This window comes from Lissotriton helveticus, chromosome 10 (genome assembly GCF_964261635.1).
Source record: "Lissotriton helveticus chromosome 10, aLisHel1.1, whole genome shotgun sequence".
In the NCBI taxonomy this organism is placed as follows: domain Eukaryota; kingdom Metazoa; phylum Chordata; class Amphibia; order Caudata; family Salamandridae; genus Lissotriton; species Lissotriton helveticus.
The window spans coordinates 206705588-206730830 of NC_136071.1; the positions used below are offsets into that span (position 1 = coordinate 206705588).

The following is a 25243-nucleotide window of genomic DNA, read 5'->3' on the forward strand; positions in this document are numbered from 1 at the left end:
AAAGCTAATCATCCACTAATGGTCTTAGGCAAGACCAATGCAAAAGCTTAAAGTTGTTTTGGGGTCCAGCCGATCGAGTCTCTCCTCTTCTTTTGAGGGGTGAGGAGGGGCAAGAACATTGTCCACCATGAAAAGAAGTCAGGATATTCAAAAGGATGCCCTGGTCCTCTGCATCACTTTGTCCAGAAAAAGCTGGTGCTGGTGTACGGTGGTTCCACCCAAAGAGACTGGAGCTCACTCATCTGATGAGCTGAAGTGATCATGGTGAAGAAAACTATCTTAAGTGTCAAAAGACACAACCAGCATCTGTGTATCTGCATGAGGGGAGTATACATGAGAAAAGCCAGTAGCAAATTAAGGTCCCACTATGGCATCACAATAATATTTTTGTGTGTAAAACCTGTAAGAAACTACATTACATCAGGTGATTTGAACAAGGATTGTTGGTCCGGGAAACAAAGGAAAGCCAAAAGAGCCGAAATACAACCTTTAATTGTGTCCAAATCAAAGAACAAAATATCTTACAGCTTTGCTAGCAGAGGGCCTGTGGGCACCACACCAGGGTAAAAATATGTCTTAGCGCCTGGCATAAATAGATAGAGCCCACTGATTGCTTTTTGGCATACCTGTGTCCTGGGATTTCTGCAATGGACCGGCACGGCGTGTTGAGACTGCCATTGCGCTTTGGGACCGCCATTGCCACCTGAGCCCAAAAGACTCCATCTCCCGGCATTCCGTGCGGCGCACACGCCGCGCACCGTACAGTCAAGCGGCAGGAGGCGCTCAAAAGGGGGGCCAGGGCTCCCGCAGGGCAGGAACCCACTGATTGACTTTTTGCATACCTGTGTCCTGGGATTTCTGCCACTGACCGGCGCGACGTGTTGAGACTGCCATTGCGCTGTGTAACCGCCATTGCCGCCTGAGCCCCAAAGACTCCATCTCCCGGCATTCTGTACGGCGCGCATGCCGCACACCGCACCGTCAAGCGCTAGGAGGCGCTCAAAAAGCGGGGCCAGAGCTCCCGCTGCCCATGGTAGGGAAAGTTTGGGGCACCGCGATTTAGGGACGTTGCAGGGTGAAACTGAGGATCTCAGTAAATGTCTTAATTTACCGCCTGAAGCCACATCGTATACCATGCTACTTTCTAATGTGCCAGTTCTTTCTCCAGGTGACGTTGAACATTGGGCATCACTTAAGAACAAAGCCCTCCACCTGTTGAACACTAGAACTGGGCTGGGTAACTGCCTATTCCACAAATTTAAAATGATACTCAGAGTTGTATGGGTAGGGAAAACCCCGAAATTCTTTAGTGGTGACTGTGTGGTGTTGAGCTTCGGATCCCCACTGATTGTCCAAACTATCCTAGATAGGGCAGGGTCTAGGTATCTGAGTAGGGATAATATCCATACTATGCCACTAGGCTTCTTTTATCACACTATCTCTCAGCAAACAACTGGCAGGGCCGGTTCAAGGGACGCAGTTCAGGCACAAGGTCCCTAGGACTACGTAGTTCCAACACTTAATAGATTCGAGCTCCTCTCTACTTTGGAGGACATCGACTGACTACGTTCTATTTCGAATTGCAGTATGGCCCCACAGTTAATGGCTCACAGGGTTTTAGGCCCTATTACGATAGGAAGCTCTCCATTACCCACACTGGATGGGCCGGAGTACGAAAAGACTGCGGGTTTATCCAGGATGGGTACGGGAAGGGACTGGGGCATGAGAACTGTAGAAGATCATTTGCATGAAGGGGCTTCCAATCCTGGGGTGACAACCGGTGTATGCCATCAGCCAGGTTATGGAAATAACAACAGTGATGTTACAGGATCCACACTAATTTCTTGGAACATCGCTGGGCTTCTACACAAAACAGCCTCTGCAGAATGGTCCACATTCAGCAAGGAGGCCGATATATTGTTTTTCCAAGACACCTGGGAAACAGACCTAGTATTTCGCCATCTTTATTTAAACTTTTCTAAGGTCGCGGAAAAAGGGCAACGCGACAGACCCAAAGGGGGATTGACCACTTGGGTTAGACAATGCGATCAGTACATGGTAGAGGAGCTCCACATCAATTGTAGGGACATCCTTATAATTAGGTTACGGTCCCTGACATGCTACTTATTCATGTTTATGCAAGAGGCCTGCAAGGTGGGAAAGCCTCCCCAACTGTAGCTTCATTAGATTTGTTTTTATCAGAACACAGAGGTGATAATGTCATAATAGCTGCTGATTTTTATGCACATTTGAACTTCTGCACATTTACGACATAAACCTTGGTGCAGAGGAGGATGCCCAGTGGTCCATTCCCCTGTTAGAACTCCCTGCAATAAAAATATAGACGTGTGCAGCACTCCAATTAAAAGTCATTTGCTTGGAACAAGGGATTAGGGCTGCTAATGGGAGATCCATCTCTGACAAACTAGGTTTGCATACCTTTAGCACTGGATTGCGCACCAGCAGAATAGACTTTTTCCTACTCAATAAAGAGTTCTGGTCCAATCTTGTAGACATGGTGGTCTGCGAAGACCCGAGAGTGACCACAACCCGCTTCTGCTTTCCTTACTACCCATGTCTATATCTCGTGGAGCCAGTTCGGCTCCACGTATAGATTATGTGGAGGCCCAACTGACAAACGATACTAGACGTGTTAAATGGGCATATGTGCTTAAAAAGGATGAGCATATGCAGCAAATAAGTAATTTGGTAGTTAATGCTTTAGGTATTTTACAGACTTGCGTAACACAGGAAGAGCTCAACGTTAAAGTTGTGCAGGTCCACGAGGAACTGTTTATACAGCTCAAAAGTTTTTTTTATTTCTAAAAGTAAAAAACCCATGATTCACTCAGGCTTCAAAGCTGCCGCCTCGTATGACACTCCTTGCCGCCTGGCCTATAGAACCCTAGCGCTAGAAATTAGGTCAAAACATAGGATAGAAATACTTAAGGCTAGGGCAGATTACGAGATAGTGCAATATCGTGCCAAAAGGGATTGAGATGAACAGCACTGGGCGGAACTGCTCGAAGCATGTTCGGTGAGAAACATGACTGCTTTTTGGCGCTTGGTGAGGTGGGGTAGTGGGGCTCCTAACAAGGTCCCTTCGAACTATGTGGAGCCAGACCAGTGGGTCTCACATTTTAAAACCCAGTTTGCATGTGCTGGCAACGTGCATGATTACTTTGATATGCCACCCTCCCCCCGCCTTCACCCTATATTTTACCAAGAAAGAGGTGGAAAATGCACTTCAATTAGTACCAAGAGGCAGGGCACCAGGGCCAGATTGCATCCCCGCAGATCTGTTCCTCCACGATATACCTAACTGGGCATCATACATTCAGCTCCTAGTGAACGCTATTGCTAATGGAGCACCTATGCCCGGTATTTGGGCAGAAGCAGAAATACTTCCCATTTTTAAAAAAGGGGATCGCACTCTACAAAAGAACTACAGGCCCATAAGCCTTATCGTTTGTATACAAAAAGTATTGGCAAGATTGATACTAAGTAGAATTCAGACCTGGATGGAGGAATGCAAAATCCTGTCTCACCTCCAGGCGGGGTTTCGGTCATGTACTAGCACCATCGACCAGGTGTTCAGGTTTAGTTTTAGGGGGAGGCACCATCTATGCAGCCTTCGTCGACCTTAAGTCGGCCTTCGACCTCGTTTCCCGAACTAAGATGTGGCACACTTTTTTGAAGCTAGGTATGCCTTTAGATATTCTGGCACTTCTGGTTAAGCTACATGCCGCTAACTACACCAAGGTGAGATGGGATCCTGTAGAGAAGGGGGGTCAGACAGGGATGCGTTTTAGCACCCGTCCTCTTCTCTCTATACATAAATGGGGTGGAGAACTATTTTGAGAACCTCCCAACAGATGCGCCGTCACTAGCCGGGCATAAGATCCCGTTACTCATGTTTGCAGACAACACCTTCATCCTCTCCAAGACAAGAAAGGGCCTCCAGTGTGCCCTCTCGAGATTCGAGGAGTTTTGTGAGGACCTCGATTTAATCGTTAATGTGGACAAAACAAATACATGGTCTTGCACAAACATAAGACATTGTGGGTAGAGTCGAAATGAAGGGAGGTACTCTGGAACAAACTGAGATTTTTTCCAATTTAGTGGTAACTATTGACAAAAAATTAAGCTGGAAGCCCCAAATACAATTGTTCACAGTCAAGCATGCCCAACTCTCGGATGCATTGCTAAAGGAGCAGAGATCTTCATATACTAAACCTATTGCTCCTGTATTACAAATCTATCACACCAAAATCTGCGCCTCAATCCTATATGGGGCCGAGCTGTGGGGATATGCCAACTTGGACTCTTTGGTGTTAGCACAAAACAAATTCCTGCGGTCCTTAACTGGCCTCCCACAGTCCACCCCGTTACTACCCCTATACTCAAATCTGGGCTGTCATTCTATTAGGGACGTGGCACACTATAGGCCAGTTGCATACTGGAGAAGGCTATGGGTGACCCCTGAGTTTTCACACTATGCCCTGGCTTTAAAAGATGTAAAAGAGGCTGATGTCACCAACAAAATTCCATGGTTAAGGTGTGTTAGAATTACACTCTGGGAGATGGGGATGAGCTGCTTATGGACTTCCCCCGCTGACACTGTCTTTACAACCAAAACAGAGCTTAAGGCAGCATATTGGAATTTGATAATAATGAGGCGGTTTGCAGCCCTTACTGTACCTTCTTTGTCCAGAGCCTTCCTCGATTTCAAGCATGAAGTAAAATACGAAGGCTACTGGGATCTAATTACCACCCCCAAAGATAGGAAACTGTATCATCAGTTTAGGGTGGGTTCACTCCCTACCAATGCATTTACCAACAAATGGTGTAGCTTGAACAGCAGTAATGTCCCACATTGGCCGAATTCAACTGAATCAGCTATACACATTTTATTTGCCTGCCCAGCCTATAGTAAACCTAGGTGAAGATGGTTGAAACCCCTATGTTTGAACCTGGGGACCCGGTCCAGCAGCGAGGCATTCAGGATTCTAAGTACATCTATGGAAGAGTCCACTGTGATCGCGGTTGCAAAGTTTCTGGGATGGGTGTGGATAATTCGCTGGAAAGAAAGGAGCCTAAGGTAGATGCTCAGGTTTTGTAGTAGCACTATGCACTTTATAGCATTGATATTGCAAGCTAAAAAAGCAGCAGTTTTGCAACATGAACCAATGACAGCTGGTATCCCAAGCATTAGCTTTGGCAGGATATTTTTATTTTTAGAGTTTTTAATATATTAATTGTATACCTTCGTAATTTTAGAGTGGTTGTTCCAATATTAGATGAATTATTTTAATAGGCAAATTGGAAATATTTTATCTTCACCGCTATGTGTATTTTGTATCAACGTTTGTGATTTTTAAAATCGAAATAAAGTTTAGGACTGATTTTGTGGAAGGATGCCTGGCAGTCAGGATGACATCCACAACTTTGGGTGACAGATTAAATGCGGTCAGCTGTTGTTAATCAATAACCATGCATAAAGGAGTGGATTGTGCAGGGTCAGGTGGAGAACTCCACCCTGCTCCTGTGACAGAAGATCTTCCCAAAGTGGTAGATTGATCGGAGGGTAGACACACATGCCCAGAAGCTCCATGTACCAAACTCTCGTGGCCTAAACTGATGCGACTAAGATAACTTGGACCCAGTTGCTCCTGATCTTTTTCAAAACTCTGGGCAGAAGAGGTAGAGGCAGTAAGGCATAAGAGCGCTATGTTCCACCCCAGGCCAAATGCATCTCCTAGGAGGCCCTTTGAGGTAAATCCAATATGCAAGTATTTGGACACTATGCGTTCAGGGTGGAGGTTAAAAAATCTTGCCAGGGTTCTCCCAATTGTCAGAAGATGCCCTGTACCACCGTGAGTGTAACTCCCATTTGTGATCCATCAGGTACCTCTGGCTGAGCTTGACGCACTAGTCTTCAACTATCCCACCAGGTGGTTCACAATCAGAGAGATGCCCAAGCTGTTCCAAAAACCTCCACTGGCACAGTGTCCTGGCACAGAACTAGTACACAACTCTACCCTGCTTGGTGCAGTATCACATACTGGCTGTGTTGTCCATCAGAACCTTCATCAGCCTCCACTTTGCGATGGCAGCATGGAATTCCATGCAGGGGAATGGCCCACTACTCCAACTGATTGATATGGAGGAGGTGTTCTGCAGAGACGAGAGTCCTCTGATCTCCACCTCTTTCAGATGGCCCTGCCATCACAGCAGTGATGCATCTGTCACCACCGTCAGTTCTGGGCGGGCAAGAGAGAGGTCTCTACCGCAGTTCATGTTGTGGTTGAACAGCCACTACTGCAGATCTTAAGCAGTCTCCTCTGAAACCTGGACGACATCTGACAAGTTTCCTTGGTGTGAGGCTCTGTGAGACTTCAGATCCCACTGCAGAGCTCATATATCCCACCGGGTGTTGTGGACAAATAGCCTCACATCAGCTCTCACTGCAAAACAGGACTGAGGCTCAAATATTGGGATCATAGCTCAAATGTCCTGGACTCATTACAATTAAAGAAAGACTCTGAATCCCAACCTGGGTCACACTCTGGAATGCTCGTAGGAGGAATGCATAATATACCCAAGGAGTAAAAGGCTAAAAGCCACTTGTCACTTGATGGATTTAGGCATGCTGACAGCTAAACTAATGATCTCAAAACGGTGGAAAAAGCCTGATCCCCCTGACCTGCTGTCAGACACTCGTGGTGTGGGCCAGGGCAGAAGGTATAGCACTGTGAACTGAAGCGTCCGTGGTCTCCGTAAGGAGCCCATTGCACCACACTGGGAGGCCATACTGTACGACTTTCAGGGGACGAGACCAGACAGCAGGTGGCCTCCTCTCCGTCTCCTATCGGTGAACCTTATTGCTGACATTGTGGGGGAGGTCTGAGTGGTAAAGGCGCATAGAGTGGACAAGCTTGGGGTATTGGTACCCGGATAGACGTCTTCCCCCCCACTTATCCCCACCCCATAAACTAGAAGGCAGGGACAGACATGCACAATTAAGGGGACCTCGCAACCCCTACAGCAGATTTTACACTTAAACACTCTTTAAAGGACAGAACCTTTAGATACTTCACCTTCATCCCCCCCAGTACATCCCACATTGCTGTGCAGCTACAAGAACGCCAAACGGACTAGTGAACTGTGGAAGACATTCATACCACGCTAAGGCTAGATACATGCATGAAGAGTGAAAGTAGAAATGGCTAAACATCACTCATTATACACTCTCATTGTGCATACCCCATCCTAAACCGTAGGTTAATTGGAAGGGGCCAATTAACTGATAAACATGCGTGTTACACATGGGACTACTGATCAGCTGTAACGCACGCAAACACCTACCCGGCTTGCGCATCACTTAGTAACATGGGGGCAAAAAAACACAGTATAGATAGCGAACACTATGAATTGAAACGCGGAAACATGGAACGTGATTGATAACTGAATGGTACCTATTACCAAAAATGCTCAGTAGATACTATTGTTTGTGTTAAAATGTGTTAAAGGAACCACCTGCTTATTGACTCAAACATATCAAATCAACCATCTGGATGGAAAACTGTCTAATGTATGAATGTTAGATCGATAGGCACCCAAAATAATACGAGCAAAAGAAATGTAAGTTTACATCAAACTACTTGCAATAAGAACTAATGTTAGACCTTCATAACTGTGATAGAGAATTAGGAAAATATCAACAGTAAATGTAACAAAAAACTCATTAAACAGATGTTTAAAAAAACAAGGATTGCGGTGAGCTCAAAATAAAAAAAAATCAAGTTGTAATTACTAAGTTTATTTTTCTGCACGTTTCAAGCACAGATTATATAAAATTGTGAAATCTACGTGGTATTATGTTTCTAAGCATTGTCCGGAGGATGGTATTGCATATCAATTATATAAGAGACCGAAACGTTGACATCTGTCCAATACTTGATTCTTTAAAACCAGTTTGGCTTTTGTCAACATACGAATAATTATGTTATCAATGGATTTGGCCCTGGTCGAAGTATCTTCTTGTAAGAGTGGACCAACAGTACTTTCGGCCCTATCTATGGACTTGATAGGACAATTTTGAGTTATCAGTCTGTTGAATGCTGGAATTTGTGTAATCCCTCATGTCTGTTTGTATAATTTGTCTGACCCTTTAAAATACATTTGCTTTCTTGTACGCGCTTAAATGTTGAATTATTTTCTTTATAACTTTGATGCTTAGTACTAAGAGACATCTCAATGCATATATTGTTGATCAAATCTCTTTTTATTTCACGAGTTAGAGCTTGAATGATTCCCTTGCCAGCCTTTTGTTATTTGATTCACATCCCCAGCCACGAAAGGGAGGAGATGACTGCATCAGAGCAGAGAGTCCTGGTGCTGCTTATACAACAAACTCTCTCTGGAATAGCCTCAGCAGTATGAAAACTGATAAGGAAGCTGCCTGTCAGGGATCGAAAAGCCCAAAGACCGCACAGTGACACAGCTTTCAGTGAAGCGTTCCAGTTCTATCACCAGAAAGGCAGGATCCATCAAAAAAGGCATATCCATAAGAGATGCCTACAGATATACAGAATAGCCTGTGGATCTCATCCTTCAATGTCGATGGAGCGCACACAATTGGTAGAATCCAAACCTGCATGAATCCCATATTTGGCTGCAAGCCGACCATCTTCAATGGATTGAGCCAATAAGGCTCTAAAGTCTTCCGGGAATACTGGCTAGATCTGGCTGGCTATGTCCCAGAGAGTGTGCATGTAACCTCCGTGGGCAACTTGCACTGACCAACTTCAATGCTATGCAGGCAAAAGAGAACACATTTTTCCTGAAAAACTCAAACCTGTGGGACTCCATATCAGGGAGGGCATGATGGGAGCTTGGACTACTAAACCTTCAGGTGTAGTATGCTGTGTAAGAAAATCAGGGTCAATAGGCGTCTGTCTGCATCTGCCTGTTCACTGGTGGGCAAGAGCAAGGTCTATACTAAGTGCCCATAGGAGGATTAGTTAGGGCTTCATAGAACAGTACTAAGGGCTCAGAAGAACCAAGCACGGGCTGTAGAACTTCAATAACTACATTTGTTTTGATCTGAACAGAACAAAGTTGAAGATCCAGGACTTTGGCAGCACATCTGATGACTACAACAAAGGAAGCCCTCCATTGGCAGCCCAGTGTGGGAAACCAATGATGGATGAAAAGATGTATCAAGCCTACTGCTTAAACAGAAACAGACATCCACTCACACAGTGTGCAAGACCCTCAACAAATTCCAGGGTCTATTTGCAATAGGTGAGGAATTTTGTTTCAAAATCTATAAAATGGCCTACATAGATTGCCCGCCATGAGAAAAGCATGAGAACCATCTCACTCTATCCCCCAAGAACTGAGCATTAATCAAATAACCCAATCATCCACACCAAGAGTATTATAGGAATGAATGGTTGTATACATAATGCATTTACCAACATGTTTCCATGTTCAAGAACTTCTTGGAATAGCCAACCGTTTTTTAAGCAAAAGGAAATGTGAACAGATTTCACCTTGTATGACCACATGGGGTTTCTCAAACCAGAATTGAGATATTTGGCAAATAGTAAAAAAATAATTTTTCAAATGGCCTTTCAAATAATAAAAAATGTTGTTTCAAAAATTTGATTTATCTAAAGTGTGTATTTTTTGCTTATATTACATATCTGTGAATGACAAATTAAAGGGAAAAAAGAAGACAAGGTGGTCACAGCATATGAAGTTTTTCAATGCTTTTCTATACGAGTAATGAAATGCCAGTCGGTTTGGAACCAGAGCTTAACCAACTACTTCTGCTAAGTACTAAAATGGAGTGTTTGGTTCATCCCATAAGGCCACGGCTTCGCAGCAAGACTGAAAGAACTTTGAGATGTTTGGTGGACAAAAGGAACCTTGAACATAAAAACTAACAGACTATCATCTACAGTCAGCTTAGATGCAAGACAAGACTTTTTTGAGCATCTAGTTTAATTATATTTTCCTCTTTTGACATTCCCGTCCCTCTTCGAAAAAGCCACTGTTTTAGGCCATTTGTGACAAACTGGTGGATCCTACGGCAATTTGAATTACAGTCTGCTGCTAGACACATTCCATTTGCAAACCAGCTAACCACATTTATTTATTTAGGTTTTTCTATACCACAGACATAACCCCTGGAGGGTGTTTTACAATAAAGGCATTAACAGTTTCAGTTATTTAAAAACAAGAAAAAGGCCACATGCATCTGGCAGTTTTGGGGATTTAAGCACAACAAGGTTTGACATTGTTTGGTTATCCCAATTCATACTTTATTCAAGAACCACACTTTCAAAAAGCAGCCAATGACTTGTTTCTAATATTAAATGATTTGTGACAATGGAGTGAGAAGAAGACATGCAAACCTTTTAAATATTGTGGTCAAAACACCATAATGTGAACACATGTTCAAAAGGAAAATCTACATTTTATAAAGCACGCTATAAACAAGGACATTACATACACATACAGAGGTAATATTCCCCAAGCTTCTTTTCAACATGTGAATTGCTAAAAAGTTTGAAACTGTAAACTGAACACAATGGAAGGTATATTTAAGACATAAAAATGCTAATAAGTAGAAACAAAAGACATAGTGAAGTCAACACATGAGATAGCTTTAAAAAATCTCTTTCATATGCAAAAATATTTCTACTCACAATGTAGTTTATCAGAAAAACTACACTTTTGCTAGGAAAAAAGTGTGTTTAATGCAAGGAAGTACAGTACAAATTAATATCCTATTGTAGTTAGGGTCGCTGAATTGCCTGCTTGCATACTTTATTATGATTATATTAATAATTTACCTTTTTGATATAGAATATCTTTCTTCTGTAGTTTAAAACAATGTCACCAATGAACTAGCAGGGATTACCACATAAGTATGTATTCATTGGCAATTAAAAATTAAATGGATCACTATTTAACAGGTGTTCATATGTTTTCACAGGGAAAGTATACTGAACTAACTATTAATGCAAAAGTGTTCAAACTGACCTACCCACCCAGGATTAGGTTTCATAAATCTACTCTAACTGATTACCAGTAAAAAACCGTTTTTTAAAGATTAACATGCCTGTAGTTATACCCACTTCCCAATTTATTTGTGTTTTAGCAAATACTATGAATACCTAAAAAGTCTGATTCCTAGAAGCAGCAGTTTAATACATGCTGTTACAAAGAATTACACTAGTAATTTTCAGTATGGAACAGTGTACAGAGCCATCACAAGCTGGAGGTGATATCTTCTAATTGTACTGGAAACAAGAGAACAAATTTGGCATAAATTTGGTAGTAGGCATTCATGTCCATATTTATAATTGGAGATTTACCTGTGAATCATCAGTCTGGGTAGTTGAAGGAGGACATCAATGCAATATTAACATGCTCACAATTTCAAACTTAGTGCTAGAGGAAGAATGAGCAATTTTTTTTTCTAATGCATACAGAGATATTTATGTTATGTTTTAAGGTTGAATTGTTTGACGATGTACTTATTAATATGCCACATGCAAACTGTTCCAATATCAAAGTTGTTACCATCCTGTAAGTAAAACATGTTTCCTGGAACAATTATCCGTAAGTGATACCAACCTTGAATGTGAAATGTTAAGGTGTGCAAAAGTAAATTAGTCACATAAGTGATTTAGGCAGCACTTCCACCTAGAAAAGCAACTATATATGGTGTTATGAAATACAAACTTCAATTTTTCTCATGGTGGATAAAAATACATTCTAGCTACAAATGTTAGAGGTGCAAATGACAAACTCTAAACAATCAAACTATGGTCATCCATGGCTGGCTAAAAAAACATGGTTTGAGCATATACATTTGCAATTGTCCTTTGATTGCTGCCCTTTGAGTACTTTATTACAATAATACTTGTGATTGTTTCAATGCTTAGACAGTACTTGAAACCTTCATACCTATATGTTATGCAGCTAAAACAATATTAGAAAATAAGTTGACTCTGGTGTACTTCCACCTTCCTTGAGTGGACAGTCTTGATTACAAAATAGCCCCGTAGCATATACATGACTAAAACTTAATTTACTGAACTTAAGGTCCAAAAATTGAATTTCTGTCATTGCATGCTTTTTCAAACTATTACAGCGCAAGTTAGCAAGTAAAATGTTCTCATTTTTAATAACAATCACTGGATTACTATATGTTTGAGGACATGATTGCAACTAATTTGGGGTATCGTCATTGCGAAAAAAATGTTCACTTTTTCATAGGAAAAGAACAGCAAATCAAAGTGGAAAAGAAACTTCAGTATAACATATTTCTAACAAACAATTAAACAAATGGCCCTCTTAAAAATATTTGAAACTGTATAGCTGGATTTTAAACCATTCCACTCATATTAGTCAAATGGAAAAATAAATACCAAGTTATTTTCTAAAAACATTCTACTAATAAAAACATTAAGTATGGTTAACAGAGTAGTAGACTTGAAATGAAGAAGACGATTTAAGACAAAATGTAACAATCGCTTATTTGAAAACCTTAATGATTTGTTTCTAATATCAGTTTCTACTGTAAATACTGCCCTAGCAATAAACGGGCTGGGTGCATTGTCCAAGCAAATAATAAAAGGCAGTGAGATTTCCAAGGGGTGGGGGTATGAAATTAATTTCCAATAACATTTACCATATCTACATTTTTCTGAATTTTAGCATTTAGTGGATCAATACTTGTAGCAGTACATTTCATTCTAAACCACCATGTACATAATCAGTAGTCTTATAATGTATAGCTTAATAATAATGCAATAAATATATCACTTCCCAAAAACCCACTTTACAAATGACCTTAACACAACACCAAGCATCACATTAAAAAGTGCTACAAGGGTTCAGATACTCTCTGAACCCTCACTCATAAATATTGATTTGTAAACAAGAAAGTACTTCTCAGATGTATATTATTATGCATAAAATACCACCTTATGGTCAATTTAAATAAATGCCCTTTCAACTGTTACCTACAGTTGGAGTAAACAGTGTTTGGAACCTAGAGAGTGAGTTTCTAGCAATGAACTGCATTCCCACTGAGATTCTCATCTTCGACAAACAAGTTTGTTCTAGGCTGGAATTCTTTTCCCTTCCTTTCTTGATCATCAGACTCAGTCCCTTTAGAAGGCTGTTCATTGTTATCCTCCTGTGTGACAAGTTTCAGAGCCACCGTTGCATTTCCTCGCACAGTGATATGCTCCCATCCTCCCTGTAAAGGTTAATTAACAGCGTAAGTAGTTCACAGATGTTTGTGTTTTCATTATTTCTAAATGAATTCCCCCACATCTATGTTTTGTCACATTATTGCTCAGTGTTTGCTCAATCACATACAATAGAATCAAAATCATGTAATCTAAATATATTCAATTACAAAAACCTAGTGCTGGTGATCTGCAGGAAAACTCTGGCAATCTTCTTACTACCTTTCTGTTTACATTCTAAGATATTATCATGACATTAATTCTGGGTTGAGCTGAACCATACAAATGTGCTGCAACTTTACAAAATTCCCCCTAAACTAGTAGAAATACTAGTTAGCAAGAGAAAGAAAGGAAAAGTATGGACACCCTGACTTCATAACATAAACATAACATGAGTATTTGTAAAGCGCACGTTCACCCAGAGGTCTCTTGGCGCTGATTAATAGATGTTCATTGTTACCCAACTTAATGGTACTCATTTTATCGACCTCAGATGGATGAAAGAGTGAGTGGACCCGCCGGGATTTGAACCTGTGACCATGAGGCCGAACTCAGGCCCCTGCAATGGACGCATTAGTCCACTGAGCCACCAGACCCGGCATATTGTATCAAACAATACAATGTCAGAGAAACCACTCATCGCCCAGGACCTGGCAGAAACATCTTAGCCATATTTTTAGCTCCCCAATCATTCAGCTTCTGAGCAGTTCACTACTGCCTCAACCCTAGTTTACTCTAGTAGTATCACCGTTAACTTTGTAATTCTTGTAAACACCTATCTCCAGCTCATAGGAACCATCTAAATAACAGATGCCTTGATCATCTTACGTTGGCTTTCCCCCCATTACGGCCTTTTATATGTATAGGTGAATACCAATATCATAGATTCTATCTTCCACTACAAATAAAATCATATTAGTACAACAGGCAGCTATATATAGATTGGAAATTCCAAGACAAGATCCCACATAAAATCATGTATCAATTTTTTAACTGTACAAAAGCTGCTCCAAAGGAAGGCTGCTACTGAAGAACTACAAATCAATATAGGGTAACATAGATAAAGGAGAAAAATAGTGGGTAGAGCAGTCAACTGTGCAATATAAATACTCCAGTCCTAACAGAGCCTATAAATGTTACCTTTGTAAAAGGCCTGCTCCAGGCTAGCCAACTGCACCATATCCTGAAACCATGCTTCTGTCAGACTCAATGCTTTACCTGTACAACCATATACAACTAAACTTGTATCTAAAGTAACTTGCTTACTCAAACTAATTTTCATGATTTCACTCACTTTTTTAACTCGGGTGGCGAAGTGAGCTAAAGAACGATGATGGATTAAACCCAGATCTGTCCATTAAGAAAGAGAAGGTACCCCCTAAACAAAGCAAACTAGAATACACTCCTACAGGACCTGAATTGCTTCATATTAGGCTAACAAGAGCTCTAACGGCTGTCCATCATGAAGATTATTGTCATAAGCATAGCCACAATCATTTTAATATTGTTATTTATAATCTTTTCTTCTTTAAGAAAGAATATTATTAAACTAATTTATATGGGTACGAAAAGGAAAAATCTGATTATATAAAGTTAAAAACATGTTTGTGAAACTATAAATTCATTACAATCAAATATATTTACCTATCATGCAAAACACCTCTGAATGTTATACATATGTAGTGAGACTAATAACAGTAGTAATTTCTGATGTGCCCCCGATGGTATTAACCACAACCAGCCATTCTAACCTCATATACAGCAACAAGCTCACACACTCATATCTCACACTAAGAACTACCCAACCATCAAACATACATCGATGGAAGTGATGAATAAAAATCTTCAAAGATTATCCGCACTAGTGTTGCCGTTTGGGAGTTCAAAACAGGCAGATCTTTGACTGGGGGTGAGTGGTACCCCGAAGCCGGTCCCAGGATGCTTGTTTCCGGTCCAGGAAAGACCTGCTTGGAAAGTTCAGGCCGGACTGTTCCCACGAGGAATAGGATCAAGACTGATTTGCATATAGCTGGGTCTGAACTGGGGTGGCGAAGTGGGCTACAGAACGATGATGGATTAAACCCAGATCTGTGACTGGGGGTGAGAGTCTGAAAAGTTTCACCGCTCCGTCCATCATCTCCTTGTGATTGATTTGTTAGCCCTAAGTTGGGAGGGTATGCCGAGACGTGGGTTACTTGTTCACTTTGTCACTGGATTTAAGCTAGCCTGGCGGGATGAGGGGCGTTCCCCAAAACAGGTCCCAGGAGGCTTGTTTTCGGTCCAGGGAAGACATGGCTTGGCAGTTCGGACTGGACTGTTCCTATGAGGAAAAAAGTAAAGGCTGATTTGCATATGGCTGGGTCTGAACTGGAGTGGCGAAGTGAGCTCGATGATGGATTCAACCCAGATCTGTGACTGGGGGGGGGGGGGGGGGGGGGGGGGTCTGAAAAGTTTCAGCGCTCCGTCCATCATCTCCTTGTATTTGCTTCATTCACTTTTTGCCAGAGAATATGGACTTTAGATTGGGATCCAAACATATGATTTAATGAACTCTCCTCTTTCTTTAACTCAACAAACACTAAGCCATCCTTCATTTTCTTTGGCGACCAGTAAGTCCCTAAAAGCAAATTAGATATTCAGGTGGTGTCTCTCACTTACAGGCTAGTCACAACCCTAAGGTGGACTACCTGAAGTAGACAGTCAGAAAAAGGTTTCACTGTCTTGTTTTTGGTGAAACTAGATAATTCTGAGTCAGGGTTATGCCTACTCCCCACAGGAAGTGGCCATTAGGGGGTGCAGTCCATTTACTACTACCCAAATCTCCCCTAAATGCCCCTAATTAGAGTATGGGGTCCCCGAAAACCAGAGCAACAGATTAGTCTACCTGGGAACTGAAGAAGGATAAAGAAGAGCCGTCATTGCGAGAACTGTGGACCTGCACCGAACTTGGCGCCAAACCCTGCCTGTTGGCTGATACCTCACAACGGCCCTACTTTTCCACAAGCTCTACATCCTCCACAACACTTGGAGGGCTGTCCAGCACTTCGCCAACCATCTAGTATCAACATTGGGATGGAGTAGCCACCTTCCTCTATCCACAGGCACCAGCCGCATCTGTCTGGTAGAAAGTGTTGTTGGCCATCGGGCCCACCGTATTAGCAGTGCGCCAGAAGGAAGTCTTTGTGGCTCTAGGAGGTCAGCCCCGTTTCACTGCTGAGTTTCGAGATGCTAGACCTTCCAGGATCCCATGTGCACCAATACCCCCGAGTACAGGGGCACTTGCTCCAACCAAGGCTTGTTTTGTATCCAGGCCAGACACCACAGCCGTAGAAACCCACCTGCACGGCAAGGGTAATCAGGAACGATAAGACCCAACACAAGATTGGGCCTTCTGGATTTTTTTCCTCCCCTCTGTGGGTAATCCAAGAACCATGAGAGCCTCAAAAACCAGTGGTCAGCCAGCGAAACACCTCTGTGCCGGAGCCCCACAGCCCTGGTTCACGAGTCCTGACTGTGTCCCCTTGGTCTAGGGGTCTTCAAGACCTGAACCACGCCTTGGGTTCTTCTGGACCTGTCCCTAAGTTCCCCCTTGCAGCCTCTTTGTTTCAGGTACCATTGACTTTACCAGTGTAGCGCTCGAGGATACCAAACCAGCCAGCACCTCTGCACCTGGACACCCATGGGTAGGTAAATTCAAACTGCTGGAGGTTCTTTGAACCTTGGCCCCTAGCACCATAAGTCCTAAAGGGCACCTCTGTACAGTAACTGCAAGTATATGTTTGCTGTGTGTTTTCCTCCCATAGGATAACATTACTGCGTTAGAGGATCAAACCTAAAAACTGTTATTTGTACATTTTCTTTTGTTTGCTAAAGGGCACCTCTGTACATTGACTGCAAGTATATGTTTGCTGTGTGTTTTCCTCCCATAGGATAACATTACTGCGTTAGAGGATCAAACCTAAAAACTGTTATTTGAATATTTTCTTTTGTTTGCTTGTCAAAATCAATAACTCCGAAAGTGCTTACCACATTCCGAAGATTTTGGTCTCTAAATTCACAAAAAATAAAAATGTGTTTTTTTCTTAATTGGTCTCGGATTTCTTCTTGAGAGTGTGTCTCATTTATTGACTGTGTGTACAACAAATGCTTAACACTCCTCTATGAAAAGCCAAAGCAGCTCGACCACACTACCATAAATAGAGCCCTCTGGATTATTAAAGTAAGCCCTGTAAACCAATAAGGGTCGTCTGGACTTTTTTGAACGGTGTGCCCTTACATTGACACTACCACATAAAAAGGCTGCTCTCTACACCATGACCAGATTTTTCAATAAGCCCAGCTAAGTCTTTCATTAAGTGTACGATCAACTGGAGTGGCGTAGCACCATCTAATTGAGTTCCTTTTAGTGAACATGAGTTGGAAGTAACTCAAAATTGTTTCCCTAAATGCTTCATTCGGTGAATTCAGAGTGTCAACTTCTTGAAATGTGTCTTAGTGATGGTTAAAGGGGTCTCCAGGAAAGCCAGAATGAGATATGTCCAGATTAATTAACTTCATCATACATATTTAACCCCCCATACAATAGGTCATGTGTTCCCAGCAGCTGGCTCAAAGTGCCCCCGATGTGGCAAAGATGATACTGACTTCTCGCATATGGTGTGGCACTCAGGGCTCGAGTGGGGTAACCACGCGGGTGGATGGCGTCCCCCCACTTATTTTAAGGGGTCTTACCGGGTGGACGCCGTCCCCCCTGTGCAAAAGCGGTGCTGAGCTGGCGCTAGCGCTGTCTACGGCTCCGGGTCATGTGCTGAGCCGACAGTTCCCAAAGACAGTATAATTAAGGCCCCAGGATGGGTGCCTCCACTCCAGCAAGTGAGCCATTACCGACACAGGCACCCCACGGCAAGCCCGTTCAGTGATACGTCATGGCTGGAGTCAGGTTACAAAAGTACAAACAGCCCCTCCAAAAGCTCCTCGAGTGTGTTTCCGAGCCTCGCCCCGCCTCTCTCGCGCTCCTCCTCTTTGGGGTGAACTGTCTGGTTAGCTAGCTCAGTGGGTAAAAGTAACTGCATTAGACATCAGTGTATGCCTTGCAAGGCTCATGTTTTTTTTCTCACTTTTCCGCCATCTAGTTTTACCCGAGTGCACTGGGCAAAAGTTGGGCTGTTGCAAACTTTGTCTACTAAGTAAGACTATTCTCGATTACGGAGATTCTTAGTAGGTCATTGCGTCACTTTCAGATGAGCTCTGTAGAATGATATAGGAAAGGTTTCTGCAATATTAGGTACTCGTTGCCATTTTGTGAATTAATATTATTTATTTTTTAACTGAATTTTGAACTGGTTGGGGTTTGCACAGGCGGAATGCGAAACGCCAGCGAGGCCGCAAGCCCCCTTCACACAAAAGATAGCCCCCTCCAAGCATGAGCGTCCCCCCACTTCTAGTTTTTTTGACCTTTCGTGACGTCACTTACGGTCGTGCCGTCACTTCACGTATTTGTGCGTCCCCCCACTTCTAGGTTTTTTACCTTCCGTGACGTCACTTCCTGTCGTGACGTCACTTCCATCTCTGAGCGTTCCCCCCACTTCTTTATTTAGGACTTGTGCCCTGGTGGCACTGCATTGTTATAGTGGGATTTTGGAAATGCAATATTGAAAAACATAACTGACCTCACGGGCAGTACTGCCTAGAGATGCCTCAGTGTGTTTGTTGGGGATAATCGTCAACACGAAAAAGCATAAACACATGTCACAATTTGTTGATCTAGCTAGCATTGGTGCTTGCAAACCAATACATTGCACTTTCATGGAAGTCTGCACAGGCGCCAAAACTTGGCGACTGGGTGACAGATTTACGGAAATGGGCGCAAGCCGAGGTAGACGTGGTGTCAGGTACCCGTGGTTGGGGGGCCGAGGCGTGCACTATACGGAACGAGATACTTACCTTGAAAAACTGGGACCTTAAATAGACGATCACCCACCCTGAGCATCGGGTACAGTGGAGTGGTGGATCGGGCATGGGGGTTTTTTGGGGAAGGTGGGTGCAGGCACAGAGGGAGAATATTGCATGAGGGGGATGGGCACCACGAAGCGGGCCATGACATGATGCTGGATAGCAAACTCGTACTTCAATGTCATCTTTAATTGTACAGCTACTCCTAGAGCACAGTGCACTCGAATGGTTCTTGTTTTTGTTGAATTTAAAGCTGAGCTGTGGTTGTTTTGCAACTGTCAATAATGTACACAATGTCGTTATTACTGTCCTATCTGTACTGCCCCGATCACCTGGAAGCGTGAATGGTCTTGAAGCATTGTGTGATGATGTCTTATGAAAATTAATAAAGAACTATGGCAAAAAAACTTTTTCAAACGTTTGATTCCCTTGAATGTGGTTGGACTGATTTCCCAAATACAAACAGGCAAGTCAAAATCAAAGTTAGTGATGAAAAATACAAAAGATTAGTGGAAAGACACATTGTAAAGTGCTGCTGAGCTTCTCTCAGTTCCTGAGGTAAAGCATTTTGCAGGGCTGGTGCCACAGCGGAAAAGAACTTGTCACCAACAATGAATTTTCTGAAGGGGAAATCATCAAAAAGAACAAGTTAATTACCTTCAGCAATGGTAAATATCCTTCTAATAGATACTCTGCCTAACCGCAGATCCCCCCACCTTTTAAATCCTCTTAAGTGTCAGACTGGATCAGGAAACTACTCTGCGGTAGCTTGGGCATACTAGTAAGAGGTACCACCTGACACAGCAATCCTCCCTTTCACTCCCTAAAGTAATGACATAGTGCCATCCCTGCGTGTTATTGTCAGTATATTAACCTATTTTGCGCCCTCAAATGCGGAGCAACAGAAAAATTGGGATATCCATAGTGGTGCGACCTGTAGCTTGGAACCTTATCCACCACCAGAAGTCTGCTCAATAGAATGGGTCGGCTGTAAGGAATCGCCAGTTAGAGCATCCACCTGAAAGATCACTACTTAAGGTAAGTAACTTGTTCTTCTGATGGATACTTCTAAGCACAGATTCTTCACCTTTTGAATCAATAACAAAACAGTTCCTTTCATATGGCGTTGGGTAAGATGAGTGGACTTTATACCAGGAGGTCCTGCACAACTAGCTAGGCAAAATGCCCTTCCTGCATATTTGGTAGTCAACACAGTAGCGCTTGGTGGTGGAGGTATGGACAGATGTCTGTGGAGCAGCTTGAAAGAAGTCTGGAATACCTGTAGTAAAAGCCATAGTTGCAGCTTTTCCCTCAGTGGAAAGAACACAAAGTCTGTCAGGGGGATCCGTTTTAGACACAGCATAACAGAGCTTACTACAAAGGATATCCCACCTCAATAAGGTTGGTTTCAATACTGATTTTCCTTTGTTTGCAGAAGTGAATCCACCAAAGAGTTGATCATCCAACTGGTGCTCCTTAGTCATGTATCTGTGAAATGAAGGGCCCACCTAGGATCCAACTTGTGTTGTCTCTCCTTCTTCTTAGAGGTATTTGGTGAAGAGAAGAATGCAGGAGTGTAATGGACTGCCCCAACATAGATGGGCGATGAGCTGCCAAACTCACATCAACCACCTCCGGAGGGAATCAAATCCACTCAGTTGGTTCTTCACAATCTCCGTGCAAGGAAGAATAGCTTTTGTAGGTTTGGGTGCTAAGACAAATCCCCCTTGTTGGGAAAACAGGTCTCCTGAAGAGGCAGCCGAAGTGAACGTTAGATGCCCCGACCCCGCTCCTCCTGAACGTCTTCAGGACCCGTGAGATCAGCAGCATAGGTGGGTTGGCATAAAATGTGGCAGAGTCCAATCGATGGTGGAATGTGTCTCCTAGAGTGCTTTGAAGTGGGTACTCCAGAGAGTAAAAGACTGGGCATTGAGACTTCTAGCTAATAGTGAACAAATTTACTGAGGATGCCCCACTGCATGAATACACCCTGAGCCACCTCTAGAAGTAGACTCCACTTGATGATTCCTGCAGAGTTTGCGAGTACTGATGTTCAATGAACCTGCCAAGTGACTGCCTGCCAGCGATATCCTGTAGAGCCACAGCCTCGGAGCCTCTAGAAAGACAACAAAGGACCCCAACTTTGCTCTGCTTTTTGCAGCATCACACAGTGCTTGTGGTTCCATCCAAAACTTAGACTGACCTTCCGTTGATGGAAGGCAGAAAGGCCTTGAGGGACAGAAGTATGGTGTGCAGCTCAAGAAAGTTGATAAGTGAACTGCCCCATTGGAGATGAGAGATCATTGATCTTCACGTTATCCAGGTGAGACATTTCCAGCCCAGATAAGAGGCATCCATCAATACCATGATTTGTGGATGGGGTAGGAAAAACGGTCAGCCACACATCGGGTTAGCATCCACCATCCATCCTTAAATGCGTTGGGCTATAACTTCAGATGTGAAGATGTTGCTCAAGCAACATCTCATGCCTTGGGCCCACTGAAGGCAAAGGTTCCATGGTAGAGCCAGCATGTGTCAGCTGACATGAAGTATTAGCAGTATGCACAAGGCCAGGAGACCAATAAGCCTCAAAATTATCTCTGACAGAATCAAAGCATGAGCCTGAAATAGCTGTATCTTAGTCTGAATATCCCTGACTCACTGCAGAGACGGAAAGGGTTTCAAAGCCACAGTGTCCAGGATAAAAGGAACCCTTTGCATAGTTTGAAGATTGGATTTTGGCTCACTGAATGAAAATACGAGGGTGTACAGCTATGAACTTTTCACTTTCAAGTGGCCCAAGACTCACTTAGGTGCGCTCAATGAGGTACAGGATTACATGTATTCCTAACCTACAAAACTGAGCTGCAACCACCTTTCTGAACATACAGGGGTCGAGATAAGGCCAAATGTTAAGTCAGTGCACTGGAAGTGATTAGGCTTCATGACACACCAAAGGAAATATCTGAAGGACTGCTGGATCAGTAATTGAAAGTAAGCCTCCCGCAAGTCCAAAGACATCGTCCAGATTTGGAGATCAAATGCCACCAGGACCTAAGCCAAAGTCTGCATTTTCGACTTATCATTCATGAAGACCAAGAATTATTGAGAGTAGCATCCTGTGTCACTTGCAACTTTGCGCACAAATTTCATTGTACATGCCAGGTAGGCAGGCAAAATTGGATTCTGCCTGCTATCGGTCCCACATGACCCAAGGAGGGGGGAACTAAAGTGGCTTGGTAGCAGCAGCAGCAGCAGGTGAGGAAGATGATGAGGACTGCTGCATTCGCTGTTGGCCTTGACCTCTACCAGCAGCGCTCCATCTAACTACGAGAAGGCTGGATAGGCTTCTAGACAGGCTGTCGGGACCATTGGTTTGGGTGTGCAAGACCCCTTGAAAAGCCAGGGCTTTCCAGCACTGTTGGTGGAAGTGGAGAAGCTTATTCATCAATGACGCCTGGATATTTCAATAGCCCAGCAGCAGATATCCAATCATATTGTTTAACGATGAGAGACTGGTGTTGCTATCAAAGCTAAGAAGGACTCTGCAACTGTTCATCCAATAGGCTGCTATGGCCAACAAAATCCTAGTATACATTCTTGCCAACAGACACATGGCAGTCATGCCACTATTAATCTTTCTTGAACACACACCCAGAACTCAGGCCACAGCAGTGTTCTCTGAAGCAGAGGCAGCGTTGAACTTGCTTGCAAGTTCCTCTTTGAAATGCTTTGGAAGATGGGGGCCTATTTTCTCAGACTAATCACAGTGCTCCATGATACGCTGTAGCTCGTTTTAATGATAATATATCAGACTCCATACTCCCTATAAACAGCCAAAAGGACTCAAGAAGGCTGCAAATTATCGTTGCTTTTTGGTTTTCTATAATTGCGGCATTGGTATTCTCACACATGGGATGGACAATTAGCTGTAGAAAGGTTCTGATAGGCTATAAACTGAAAACACGCCATGGTGAGGCCCCACGCTACTTGCCAAACAGACTGTCTCCGTACATCCAAGAGAGGGTACTCAGATCCAAAAACAAGCCACTTCCTGCGGGTCCCTAAATTCTTGAAGTCCTGTTGTGGTGGCCGCTCCTTTAATGTTCTCACTGCTCAGCTATGGAACAGTCTCCCGCCCAACCTGCGTTATTTGACAGTGTTTAGCTTGTATGTAAGGATGGTTGGCCTATACTGTCTGATTGTGCGGCGGGACCCTTCTGCTTGAAGTAGCTGCGCGCTTTATCAAATTCTGTGTGATTGACTGACTGATTGAACACTTTGCTGGGATTAGAGAAGTCAGCACTCACTTTTCACCTATTCATCGAAAGTTTTAGAGATTTGTTTTTTTCCCTGTTTACACATAACTTGGAGTAGGCTTGAAATGTTTCCCTTGACTTTTTGCACTCAAGAATCGAGTTAGACTTTCTCCTGAGGTCAGACAGGCGGGATTTTTCATGCATGTTTTACTAGTGTGCAGACAAAAATGAAGTCTACTTTCACCCTATCTTTCCCTCACTTTAAGGTATGCAATATTCATAAATTCCTCCACTCCCCACTTATACACGGGTAGAAATATCAGTCTGATGAAGATGTACAGTGATTTTGTCCGTGCGGGAAACCGGATTGTTTAATTAGGCGAAAAAGATGATGCAATCTTTACTTAAACTGTGGCGAAGTCCCCACTAAGCCAAAACAATCTAATAAATAAGAGGCAAATAGGTTTATGTGAGGAATCCCTGGCACACCGTCGGTAGGTTGGCACAAAGAGCAAAGTCCTCCTCAGGAGAAAATTGCACGTGGTACCATAGTAACACAAACACACTATGACAGCTAAAATAATTAATTTAAAAATTCTAAACTAAGTTAGTTAAACGAGAAAAAGTTGTAAGCAAAGGAACATCCTGGTCAAACGTTATTGAACACCGGGGACCTGGGCATACATCCCTTGCCAAGTTTGCTTAAGGATTGATGGTTCGTCAGAGTCAAAATGTGTATATTTGTAGTTTGAAATCGTCCTAGAAGTCACATATCTTCACGAAAGCCAATGCCAGAAGCAGTAGCCGAGCAGAGAGCCACAATGCAGTTATCTCTTTTTGTTGTAGTCTTGCAGTGGCCACAGACTGTTACGTGGACAAAATCTCTGAGCAGTACAGACTTAGACATTGTACCCTTTAAGGCAGTTTGTTTTGGACACCCATGGCACCTCGGCAGAGTGGGTCTTCCAGGAAGAAAGTGTTTAAAGTCTCAACACTTGCTGAAACGTTTTGGAACGTATGTACTAGTTTCCAAATGTCTACAACTTTCTGGAAAGGTTTCTTGGAACCAGAGCACAGGGTCAAGGTATGAAAAGGTGCATGAACCCAGTCAGGCCCATAGCAAAATGTTCAGGTGCTTTGAGTAGGGGGAAATTGTCAGTGGTAGGGCCCGGGAGTATGGGGTTTTAAGGGCGCTAGGCAGGGTTTTATCTGTTGGGGAATATATATAAATTCGGAAAAATATATCCTAGAAGCGTAACTGCCTTTATTTATGAATGTAGTATACGCCAAACTTGGGTGACATTCACCTAAGTGTCAAATAAATCAATGTAATCATTTTTAAAGAAGCTGACTTGTGGCTAGGAGCTACCTGGAAGGGAAGAGCTGCATTCATCTCCAAATACCAGATGGCTAAAGTAAATAAACAAGCATTGGCAAAACCAAGAGGCCTTGCCTTTGGGATTTATTGGCCTTCGTAAATGGTCTGCTGTGCAGCATGGCTAAAGATTTAACACACAAAAAAAAGAAAACGTCTGACACAATCAGCCATGTCAATTGTGTATGTGCATGCAACACTAATGCGTCTGCCTAAAACAATGACATGCTCATTTATTTTCCTTTTAGATAACAATCTGTGTTGGGTTGGTAACAAAAAAGAAAAAAACGATTGAAACAAAACAAAAAGAAAAAAGTAGCGCTTGAAAAGTAAGCAGTGGAATGATACAAGTTATGCATTCATGTTACAGGGGTAGA

At 43.0% G+C, this 25243-nt stretch overlaps 1 protein-coding gene across 1 annotated transcript in view; it reads right to left on the reverse strand.

The window, feature by feature from the left end:
- Positions 1–10302: 10302 nt before the first annotated feature.
- Positions 10303–25243, reverse strand: part of TECPR1 (tectonin beta-propeller repeat containing 1) — a 386389-nt gene continuing 371448 nt past the window's right edge. The window contains exon 25 of the mRNA XM_078665166.1: positions 10303–13288. Within this exon, the coding sequence (XP_078521292.1) occupies positions 13094–13288 (195 nt within the window). The 3' untranslated portion in view covers positions 10303–13093. The remainder of the gene's footprint in view (positions 13289–25243) is intronic.